The sequence below is a fragment of the Mirounga angustirostris genome, unplaced genomic scaffold (genome assembly GCF_029215605.1).
Source record: "Mirounga angustirostris isolate CCGP_5_RB_7025 unplaced genomic scaffold, mMirAng1.0.hap1 SCAF_12, whole genome shotgun sequence".
NCBI classification, from domain to species: Eukaryota; Metazoa; Chordata; class Mammalia; order Carnivora; family Phocidae; genus Mirounga; species Mirounga angustirostris.
Genome location: NW_026991720.1, coordinates 17,302,548 through 17,314,958, shown reverse-complemented (window position 1 = coordinate 17,314,958; position 12,411 = coordinate 17,302,548). Strand labels below are relative to the sequence as shown.

At 37.2% G+C, this 12,411-nt stretch overlaps 1 protein-coding gene and 1 long non-coding RNA gene across 2 annotated transcripts in view; one reads left to right on the top strand and one right to left on the bottom strand.

Moving 5' to 3' along the window:
• The window catches only part of LOC135362057 (uncharacterized), a 161,989-nt gene extending 160,816 nt beyond the window's left edge, over positions 1-1,173 (top strand). Inside the window, exon 5 of the long non-coding RNA XR_010406352.1 lies at positions 1,037-1,173. This is a non-coding gene — a long non-coding RNA (uncharacterized LOC135362057). The remainder of the gene's footprint in view (positions 1-1,036) is intronic.
• Positions 1-12,411, bottom strand: part of MTPN (myotrophin) — a 56,268-nt gene that overhangs the window by 17,887 nt on the left and 25,970 nt on the right. Inside the window, exons 2-3 of the mRNA XM_045864209.2 lie at positions 4,418-4,531; positions 3,381-3,464 (exon numbers count right to left, since the gene is read on the bottom strand). Coding sequence (XP_045720165.1) covers positions 3,381-3,464; positions 4,418-4,531 — 198 coding nt within the window. The remainder of the gene's footprint in view (positions 1-3,380; positions 3,465-4,417; positions 4,532-12,411) is intronic.

Sequence of the window (12,411 nt, the reverse complement as noted above, 5' to 3'; positions counted from 1 at the left end):
ATGTGAGTCAACAAGATCTCTTTACTGTTTAAGCCTATCTGAGCTGGGTTTAGTTACATGCAATATAAAGAATTCTAACTAATAAAATACTGGAATTACATAAATCTTTAACAAACTGTAAATCAATACTTGTAGCCTGTGACAACCAGTTTTTAATATGGTAAGCAAAAATATTCTCCCAGGGATGAAATGATCCAGTAGTTTTCGAAGGTACTTTCTTTTTTTTTTTTTTTTTTTTGAGGAGAAAAAAAGGTTTTTTTTATTCTGAGCTTCCCATAGCAAGGGAGTCAGCCACCAAGCCTTGCATTCTGGCAGACTCAAAGGCAGGTGGGGCAAGTGGAAACAGAGTAGTGATAAAAGGAAGACTTCCGGAAGCTGTCAGCTTTAAAAAAAATCTTTTCATGGGTGTGGGGGAGGAGTAAGACAGAGTGACTAGAAATCTTTGTGAGCACATCCTACCACAGATTCTGGGTCCACTACAGTGGCCAAGAATAATATTTTCATTTGTTTTAGCTTTGGGAGAACCACATCATTCATATTAGTATAATGTATAGTATCTAAAAATTACTGTTGATTTATACCCCCTCTCCCAAAATAAAAACCCAACCCCAAACCAGTGACAACCATACACTTAAAGAAATTCAGTAATGGTGTTTAACATGCAGCTATGGGGAAAAAACCCAGTTTTAGAGAACCTGAACTGCTTTCAGAACAGTTTCAATCTTTAAAAAAATTATCAATAAAGAGTTAAGAGACAAACGTGCTAACCTTCTTTCCTAATTTTTTCTAAATCCGAGAAGCATAAAATCCTCTTCAGTCTTAGTTAAAATAAGAGCTATTTATTGATCATTTATGTGTCAGGTACTGTGGCAAAATGCTTTATATACATTTACTCATTTAATTTCTGTATCTTTCTTCCTTTGGCAGGACTTATTTTAAAATCCCAAGTGACTTTCTAGAGTATGCTGTGAAATGATAAGCCTGGGATTAATATTGGTGCCTTGTTTTATAAAGATTTGTCTTCCATCATTTGCAGGTTCCATCTAATACAGCTAGAATGATTGCAACTGACTGGTTTGTTGAGACTGGAATCTGAACTCCATCTAAGAGTTAACACTAGGCAATTCCAAACTTACCAGGACCCCAAGCATATCAAGACACCAGATGACTTGGAGGGCCCTTATTTACAGCAAACAGCCCCTAATAATCTCACTCGGTATGTACTACAGAAAATGAAGCTTACACATTTCATACTAGGTGCCAGGTTCACAGACCATACTTTGAGTAGCCCATTAGTAGTACAGGACATTATCTACGTCACTAAGTACAATGCTTAGTTCAGCCAACTTTTTTTCATAGCAAGATATTCTTGATGAAGGAGACTTGACTGATTTAGATTCTAGCCCAAGCTCCTTACCCATCATGAACTGGTAACAGTTTGTGGACCAGCTATTTGGAATAACACTTGTTCTAGACCTCAATTTTAAATATTGCCTCTAGTCTTCTGTCCCTGATGCCACACACAATTTAACTGACCAACCAAATACTTAGCATAAACAATGGAAAAAACAATAAAAATTAGCAATTTGAGTATCAAAAAAATAATAGGACACCTAGGAATAAATCTAACAGAAAAGGTGAAAGACCTGTACTCTGAAAGCTATAAAACTGATGAAAGAAACCGAAGATGACACAAAGAAATGGCAAAACATCCCATGCTCATGGACTGGAAGGACAGATATTGTTGAAATATCTATACTACCCAAAGCAATCTACCCATTCAATGCAATCCCTATCAAAGTACCAACAGCATTATTCACAGAGCTATAACAAAGAATCCTAAAAATTGTATGGAACCACGAAAGACCCCAATTAGCCAAAGAAACACTGAAAAAGAAACACAAAGCTGGAGGCATCCACAATTCCAGACTTCACGTTATATTACAAAGCTGTAGTAACCAAAACAGTATGGTACCGGCCCCCAAATAGACACACAGATCGATGGAACAGAACAGAAAACACAGAAATGAACCCACAACTATATGGTCAATTAATCTTCAACAAAGCAAGAGAGGATATCCAATGGGAAAAAGACCGTGTCTTCAACAAATGGTGTTGGGAAAACTGGACAGTAACATGCAAAAGAAACCAGACCACTTTATTATACCATACACACAAAATCAATTCAAAAGGGATGAAAGACCTAAATGTGAGACCTGAAACCATAAAAATCCTAAAAGAGAACACAGGCAGTAATTTCTTTGACATTGGCCATAGCAACTTTCTAGATATGTCTCCTGACACAAGGGAAACAAAAGCAAAAATAAACTATTGGGACATTAAAATAAAAAGCTTCTGCACAGCAAAGGAAACCATCAACAAAACTAAAAGGCAGCCTACAGAATGGGAGAAGATATCTGCAAATGACTTAACTGATAAATATCAGTCAGTATCCAAAATATATGAAGAACTTATAAAACTTAAAACCCCAAAAACGAATAATCTGACTAAAAATGGGAAGACCATGAGCTGACATTTTTCCAAAGACGACATCCAGATGGCCAACAGACACATGATGGGTGATGTTAAACATCTTTTCATCAGGGAAATGTAAATCAAAACTATAAGGAGATATCACCTCACACCTGTCAGAATGGCTAAAAAAAACAACACAAGGAACAGCTGTTGGCGAGGATGTGGAGAAATGGGAATCCTTGCACACTGTTAGTGGGAATGCAAACTGGTGCAGCCACTCTAGAAAACCATATGGAGGTTCCTCAAAAGTTAAAAATACAACTACCCTATGATTCAGCAATTGCACTACTAGGTATCTACCCAAAGAATACAAAAATACTTAATTCAAAGTGATACACCCCGATGTTTACAGTGGCATTATCTGTAATAGCCGAATTATGGAAACAGCCCAAGCCATCAACTGAAGAATGGATAAGGAAGACACACACCCACACAGGAATATTAGCCATAAAAAGAATTAAATCTTGCCATTTGCAACAATATAGATGGTGTTAGAGAGTATTATGCTAAGTGCAATGAGAGAAAGACAAATACCATATGATTTCACTCATTTGTGGAATTTAAGAAACAAAACTAAAACGAGCAAAGGGGGAAAAAAAAAGGCAAACCAAGAAAACAGACTCTTAACTATAGAGAACAAACTGATGGGTTACCAGAAGGGAGGAGAGTGGGGAGGATGGGGGAAATAGGTGATGGGGATGAAGGAGCGCACTTGTTGCGATGAGCACCGGGTACTGTATGCAAGTGTTGAATCGCTATATTGTACACTTGAAGCTAATATTACACTGTGTATCAACTAAGTGGAATTTTAAATAAAAACTTAAACAATTAGCAGTTGACCTCACCTTTGACAGAAGCAATTTCACACAGGAAACATGCCCTTCATAGACAGCAGACAGAAGAGGGGTAATATGATGTTTATCTGGAGCCTATGAAATAATGAGATAAAAAACCACTTTATTTTTCATTTCTCCCTTCTTTCTAGATTTATTTAGAGAATTATCAATGTTTCCCTACTCAAGTTTCCTGCCATTTAGAGAGCTGCCAAGACCCAAACCCATAAGCCGTATCTCCTTGGGTATCAGTGCAGTGAAGTAGAGGGTGCAGGGCTTTGACCTCAGCTCAGCCCTTGACTCCGCCACTTACTGTACTATTTAACCTTTTTGAGCCCCAAGTTCCTCACTATTGTAGGAATGCCAGTGAGGTCTAGGAAGGGAAGAGGTGGGTACAAATTAGCCGCTGAAGAGGTAAAAGACTGCCACAATGGGGCCAGGTGACATGGTGTCCCCTGAAATGTGTAAAGTGGATTGCACTTGCTGTCATGGTTAAACATTTGTCCAAAACTCTGAAAAGCTATAAAAGGCAAGAGGCAGGAGATGACTGCTCCTGTCTGACCTTCTGCCTATTGACCTTTCTCCAAAACTGCAGTTTGGATTTATCCTATCACTGCAGAGTCCTATCCTCCGCTGCAAGACAGCAATTTGTTACCTATAGTTAGTTTTAAAAAGTCTGTTTGTTGGGGCGCCTGGGTGGCTCAGTTGTTAAGCGTCTGCCCTTGGCTCAGGTCATGATCCCAGGGTCCTGGGATCGAGCCCTGCATCAGGCTCCCTGCTCTACCGGAAGCCTGCTTCTCCCTCTCCACTCCCCCTGCTTGTGTTCCCTCTCTCGCTGTGTCTCTCTCTGTCAAAAAACTAAATAAAATCTTAAAAAAAAAAAATGTCTGTGCTGCTTATTTAAAAAAAAAATTCCAGTTATATATTTCTAAGTTACAGGAAATTTGGTATAATTTCAGACTATATTCTTATTTTACAAGTCTGTAGAAAATAATTACCCAAGGCATACAACAGGATTTTTTTCTAAGATGAGAATGTTCTTTACATACATTAATATCTGCTCCTTTCAGCAGCAGAAATTCCAGGATTTCAAGCTGCCCACAGTCTGCTGCATAATGAAGAGGCTTCCTTCCACCTTCTAGTGTCCGGTTGACATCTTCCCCCTTATAAGAGAAGCCAAATGAAAATGATATTTAGATGGATGGTAGACTGAAGATGGGACATGAAATACCCAGTATTTTCCCCTTCTTAAGGCGTAAGAGTTTCATGAAACAATTACATTTTCTGCGAAGTGAAATAAGTAAACAAGAAGTTGAAATTAAATTCTGCACAGTAGCACACACATTGTACGAAGGTAATTCAATCATGACTAGTCAAACTAAAGACAAAAGACAAAATGCTAACTGTCATGAAATACGTTACTGTGCTCTATTTCTAAGGAGTTCAGTCAGCATAAAGTCAAGATGTGGCCACAGAAGACTGTAAGTTCACATACTGAGAGTTTATGCTGATCACAGGACATGTATTGAAATTCAAGGAAAAGCATCATGACTTCGAAGGAAGGAGACATCATTATCACAAGGTAGTAGTATTGCTACTAAGAATCATTTCCTTCACTTAACATTTATTAAAGCCCTGCTATATGGCAGGCACGGTGCACACAGACAAAGGTGAACAAAATCAGACGTGGTTTCTGATTGCAGGGAGCTAACCACCTTGTGTGGGGAGGCAGATATTAATCAAATAATCACATAATTAAACAATGTCAAAATATAACTGCTATAAAGGAAAGGAACTCAATGCTGTACAAATACTTATCAGAAGAATAGGACTTAATCTTGGTGATGGATGGGGAGTGGGTCATGTTAGAGAATGAACTCAAGGCCTCAAAAAAAGTTTTCATTCATTGAGAAGATTCTAACAATAACCAATACAACCAGCCACTATGGATTTGGTACTGTGCTAGACACATAAGCTCTCATCTTTAAGCCAACCTAAAAGGAGAAAATCTCCACTTAATAAATGAAAAGTCTGAAGCTAAAAGAAGTTAACTAACTTTTTACTGTGGCTTAGTAACAAGTGAGATCTAAACTCATATTGCCTCCAATTCAGTATTTGCCCATCTTTCTTAAGCAAAGTTCAGATTTTTAGAGTAACAACATGTCTGAAGGAACTTACTTTCTTAACTACTATTCACTTATCTTAGTTTGGTCAATTCATCAAGCCATATTCTGAATCAAGATGCTCAAAACCCTATCATTCCATGGCCATTATATGGATATAGAAGAAAGGTGTACAACATGCTTAAAGTCACTGGAGATGAAGTTGAAGCTCCAACTCTACTACTAATTTGTGGGACCTTCGACTGGTTATTTTCCAAATCTGTTTCCTCATCTGTAAAATGTGAATAAAAACGCTTAGACCTCACAGGTTTTAGTGCATCACTAAGCTACTCCATGCAAAGTACTTAACATAGTTTCTGACACTAGCACTAAAAGACTATCCAAAATTGAGTTAAGGCAGGTTTCAGCATAATGGCTGAAATTCAAAGGTATGATTTAATGTAATATACTTGCTATTCAGAAACGAATTTATAGTAAGGGCAACTCGGTGTGCCTCTGTAGCCTTTATTCACAACTGCACAAGTGAGAGGCTTTGAGGCAAACGGAGATACTGCTTCAGCGATTCTCAAACGTTAACTAGTTTTCCTTACATTATTAATATTTCCTTTCCATTATTAATATTAACCAGAGAGCATTAACTGGATAGGTGCTTTTTTCACGGAAAAGAAAGTATTGCTTGTAGTAAGTAATCAGTAAGACGGCTTTGTCAAAAAGCTATATTCTGGAATCAAAATAAGTGGCATCTTCCTTCCCCACTTAGTCTAAGTATGGAAAATGCATATGAAATGAAGTTGTGAGTTTAAACTTTATCCTTTATCCCTGTAGACGTATCTTTACAGTTCTTATTTTAGCAGACAAAAAAAATGACAATGTCAGAAAGGCTTTGTATGACTGACAGGAAAGAAAGGATCCTCTTCTGTGGAGCCTTAGCAAAAGCTGTATTTACAGAGAAATTTATAGTACTAAAAGACCTGTACTGGAAAAGTAGAAAGGCCTCAAAATAATGATTTTTGTACTTTCACCTTAAGAAACTAGAGTATTACACACACACACACACACACACACACACACACAAAACCAACCTAGAGAGTATTATGCTAAGTGAAATAAATTAGCTGGAGAAAGACACATACCATATGATTTCACTCATATGTGGAATTTAAGAAACAAGCAAAAAAACCAAAAACCAAGCATAGGTTAAAAAAAGGGGGGGGGGGCAAACCAAGAAACTGACCCTTAACTACAGAGAACAAACTGATGGTCACTAGAGTGGAGGTGGGTGGGGGAATGAGTGAAATAGGTGATGGGGATTAAGGACCACACTTGGGATGAGCACAGGGTGATGTATGGAAGTGTTGAATCATATACTGTACACTTGAAACTAATATTACACTGTATGTTAACTGGAATTTAAATAAAAACTTAAAACTAGGGAGAAGAAAAAAGGTTTATGGAAATCCCTATACCTTCTGCTCAATTTTGCTGTGAACCTAGGTGCTCCAAAAAATAAATTTTTAAAACAAAATTAAATTCAAAGTAAGCCAGAAGGAAGAATAAAAGAGCAGGAACTAATGAAACAGAAAACAAAAAAGTAATAGAAATCAAAAGCTGATTCTCCGAGATCAATACAATTGATAAATAATCTAACCAGAGTGATCAGAAAAATAGAGTGAATACACAAAGTGCTAGTATGAGACTTTACTGATTACCTTCCCACAAAGAAACTCCCAGGCCCTAGAGGGCTACACTGGTAAATTTGACCAGACTTTTAAAAAAAAGAGTAATACCAATTCTTCCAGAAGATAGGAAGCATTTTCACTCATTTTATGAGGTCAGCATTACTCTTCAAAATACGACAATGATGATACAGAAGAACACGACAACAAAACAAAAGAACGCTACAGGCGTTCATCCCTCATGAACACAAATTCTAAACAAAATTTTAGTAAACTGAACTCAAAAAAATTAAATATAAAAATTAAAAATAAAAATTTATATACACATAAAAAGAATATAACCATGACCAAAAGGAGTTTATCCCAGGAATACAAAGTTGGTTAAATATTTGAAGTCTGTCAACATAATTCACCATTTCAACAAACCAGAAAAGAAAAACCATATGATCATCTCAGTAAGTGAAGAAGTATCTGACAAAACCCTACATCCCTTCCTGATAAAAACTCAGCAGGGGCACCTGGGTGGCTCAGTCCTTAAGCGTCTGCCTTGGGCTCAGGTCATGATCCCAGAGTCCTGGGATCAAGCCCTGCATCTGGCCCCCTGCTTCTCCCACTCCCCCTACTTGTGTTCCCTCTCTCTCTGTCAAAAAATAAATGAAATCTTAAAAAAAAAAAAAAAAAGCTCAGCAAACTAGGAAAAGAAGAAAACTTCCTTGCCCTAATAAGGGGCTTCCATAAAAAAAATTAACTACAACTATCATACTTCATTGGTGACATACTGAATGCTTTGCCCCTAAAAATCAGGAACAAGACAAGACGTCTCTGTTCTTATCAATTCTACTCAACACAGTACTGGAAGTTCTAACCAGTACAATTAGGCAAGGAAAAAAAAAAAAACCCCAACATCCATTTTGGAAAAAAAAAAAAAGAAGTAAAACTGTCTGTATTTGTAGGTGACATGATCATCTATGTAGAAAATTTTATGGAATCTACCAAAAGGCTACTAGAACTAGTAAGTAACTTTAGCAATGTTTCAGTACAAAATAATATATAAAATCAACTGCATTTTTATATACTAGCAATGAGTAATTGCAAATCAAAACTAAAATCAGTATTATTTACAAGAACATCCAAAGATATGAAATAGTGATACATTAACAAAAATGTGAAATACCTAACACCAAAAACTACTAAAAAGTGCTGAAATTAGGAGAGGACCTAAAGAAATGGAGAGATATACCACATTTGTGGGTTGGAAGACTCAGGACTGTAAAGATGTCGATTCTCCCCAAATTGATGTGTAGATTCAATGCAATACCAGTCAAAACCACAGCAGGCTTTTTTTTTTTTTAAAGAAACTGACAAACAGATCCTAAATTTGATCTGAAAATGTAGAGAATCTAGACTAACCAAAACCACTTTAAAGAAGAACAAGTTGGAAGGCAAGTACTACCTGATTTCAAGAATTATTAGAAACTGAGGTAATCAAGAAAGTATAGCATTGCCATAAAATTAAAAAATATGCAAACTTTTATCACTATAGTGAAAGAAAGCAGATCAGTGGTTGCCTGAAGGGAGGGGAGGGGACAAGAGGAGGGAGGGATTACAAAAGAGCTGTGAGGGTAATGGATGTGTTATCTTCATTGTGGTGATGATTTCACGGGGTATATACATGTCAAAACTTATCAAATTGTACACTTTAAATATCTGTAGTTTGTTGTATTTCAATTATACCTCAATAACAGATTTTCCTGAAATCAAATCTCTGTGGCTCTATTCTTACAAAATGGGCTGCTAACAAAGCAGTATTTGAGACAGGATGAGAGCAGGGGTAACTAACAATCTTCATGGGAGACTTAAAGAGCAAAAGCTAGTTGAGGTCAAGTTCCTTCACTGTTAGTGCTGAAGGAAAAAACCTCTTGCTTTCTATATCCTATACCTCAACTAACTACATGGAACCAGAAGTTTTACAGTGGGATGAGAGAGGATCAATGTGACCCCTACCAGTTGGGTGCACTTCAGAGATCAAAACAATTGTCTGAATTGGTGGAAAAAAACATCCTTATCAATATCCCAACTTCTAGCATATTTTGTCTACTCCATTCTTTACTCTGCAACTACAGGGAATTTGCTAAACAGAAAATGTGATCACATCATTCCCTTTCAAAAAGTCCTCTGATGGCTATTCACTGCTTCTAGAGAATACCGTCTAAACAACACAGTTTAGAAGATCTGGGGTGATCTATCTGGTGACTACCCTTCCAACTTCCATTCTCACAGCAATCCTCCCTCAGCACCCCACTCCCCCCCCCTTTGTTAACTCCTACTAATCCTTTAGAAGCAGGCTTTAACACAACTTCCTGTGGAATGTCTTCTCTAACCACCTCAGCTCTGAGTAATGTGAACCTCACAGGTATGCGCAAAGCACCTTGCACTTCCTTTTCGTCAACACTTATCACATTGTACTCAAACTGCCTATTATCTGTATCCTCTATGGACACAGGCCAGGTACCAGGCTCTATTGTTTACTTTTGCATCTCCAATGCCTAGTATAGTTTCTGACAGTAAATGATACGATAAAGCTCTGGTTGAAGAAATGATGAGGTTGCTCAAGTGACAGATTTGGAAGCAGGTCATACACGACACCCTCCATTTCAAGCAAACACGGATAATGCGTTAGTTATCTAGTAACAGCAGCAGTAACTTGAGATCAATGGCGTTTACCGAAGGAGGAGGCCTGAATGAGTTTCACCAGGTTTTCAGCGGTCTTGATAGGTGTACCTGCAGCAGTGGTGATAAAATAGGGAAGGAAGATGTGCTCCATCTAGTTCCTTTCTCCCTACCCTCTGCCAATACTCTAGGCATTAGTGACATCACCAGAGAGGAAGTTAGACACCTGTTCTGTCATCTTGATTCTAACTTAATGAAACATTACCGGCTACCAAGAAAAATCTAACCCTAATTTTGTTTCCCAGATTCTGGGGTTAAAGAAAGATGTACTATCTCAAGGGGTCCCTTAACATCACATGACAATCTTACCATGTTTTCCTTTTTCTCTTGCTTTTCCACTTTCCAGAGAGACTACTGTACGTTTCTTCCACTTTTTTACAGACCTAAGACTTCTCTATCTCCTCGTTCCCTTTCATTCTCAGCAGATAACCTCATCATACCCTCTTTACACAGAAGACTGCCTTCAGACAGCCACTCCCTCAGGAACTTCCCTCCACCACACCTTCCTACAACGACGACAAATCTCTCCTCGGGTCTGAAGCCCAACTCTCACCTGTGTTTTGGATATCATCCTTTGTTTTCTTAGAGAATTTCCTGCCTGTGTTTTCAACCTCTACTGCTCTACTGGCCCCTTTCATCAGCCTGTGCCATGCACAACTCTTCCGCTAAACAAGCAAAATACAACACAATAACCTCTCTCCTTAGACCCATCCTTAGACCTTTCAGTTACTGTTCTCCCTCCTTCCTCTCATGGCTAAATTTTCCAAGAACACTGTCTCATTGCTATCTCCAATTTCTCACCTTCTGTTCTAATCTGACTTCCACCCTCAACACTAAACCATAACCATTTTGCTGAGGTCAATGACTTCCATGTTGCAAAATGCAAAGGTTATCCCAGTCCTCACCTTAACTGACCCCACAGAAGTGACAAAGTCGATCATTTCTTCCCTTTTTAAACACACTCTCTTCTCCTGGCTTCAGCTACACCACATTATTGACCACTGCTTCTCTGTTACCTCTCCTGACTTATCCACATCTACCAGGTGTTTAAAACAAATTTTGGGGATCTTGGTTATGATTTCAGATTTTCATCATATATAATTGAAACAGCTGATAAGTTCAGTCATCCTTGTACAGTCCTGTAATAATATCTATATCAAAATACTTTGACTATAACATTTTTTTTGAATAACAAATGCTTCCTTAGGGATAAAGTTTACATATGTTTTTAAGGACTACACCATGCAGGTCACAAATAATAACTCTGCACACAGCTTTTATTTACCATACACAGTTGAAGTAATGCAAACTGACAAACCTAATTTGTCGTCACATCAAGGCTTCCCTAGCTTTACCTTTCCCTTTTAACAAGAATAATCTATCCACTTTCATTTTACTCTTTCTTTTATTGCAACATGAAGCCTGTTGGTTGTTAAATACACAACATAGATTTTTATTCTATTAAAGTTATATTTTGCCATATTTCTTCTAAGTTGTTTTTAAGCTATTTTTATTTTCTCTAAATAGGGCATATTCCAGATATGTAATATGGCAGATATAATAAACTTCACAATATTTTCTGGTGAGCAGTTTAAATACATTTAAACTTTTTAAAATACATTTAAAAAAAATACATTTAAATACATTCTATCCGGAACCACTGTAGTGACTATGAAATGCTTTAGGATAGGTTGACTCCTGGTGCCTCTCAAATAAGGGGGTTTAGATTATGGTGGGATGAGAAAGTCTATGTGATATTCTAAATTGAATGGAACCCAAGAAGAGTTCTAAGATTCTTCCATAGTCTAACAACTGCAGACTACCTTCTCTGATTCTTCCCTGGTCCCAATCAAAATTGTTCAAAGAATTAAAAGAAAAAAAAAAAAGATATGATAATGCATGACTAGTTTATATCAATTAAGTCAGTGAGTTCTATGTTAAGAGGAGAACCAAATGAATTGTAAGCAATATTATTTATTCCAATGTTGAAGCATGACATTTTAGGGCTGGACAGTGGACAGGTTTTCCAACTTTTTAAAAATTAAATGACATTACTAGCATTTGTGAAGGCTAATCATGCTTCATTTCTCAAGTACCACTGTTCTGAATAACCAAGAGCCTCAACTATATTGATAAATTCTTATCTGACTAGAAAATTATTGGTGTAATGGTCTAGTTCTAATTTAAAATCAATAAATCAACTAGCATTTATTAAGCAGCCATGTTGTGCTGGGCATGCTCACGGTACAAAAAAGTAGAATTGTGGGTCTGTGTCTACCTTAGGAGTCAGAGACTACATCTTATACTTCTTGTATTTCTACTTAGGAGTCAGAGACTACATCTTATACTTCTTTTATTTCTACCACAGTGCCTAATATGGTACTTTTAAACCTCAATAATACTTTGGGATTGCTGATTATGATAGCATGTTATAAAATGCTATATTAAGATGTAACAGTATTCACTAAGGTGATTTGGAGAGTATGGGTGAACGCAGCACATGCGTACATAAGA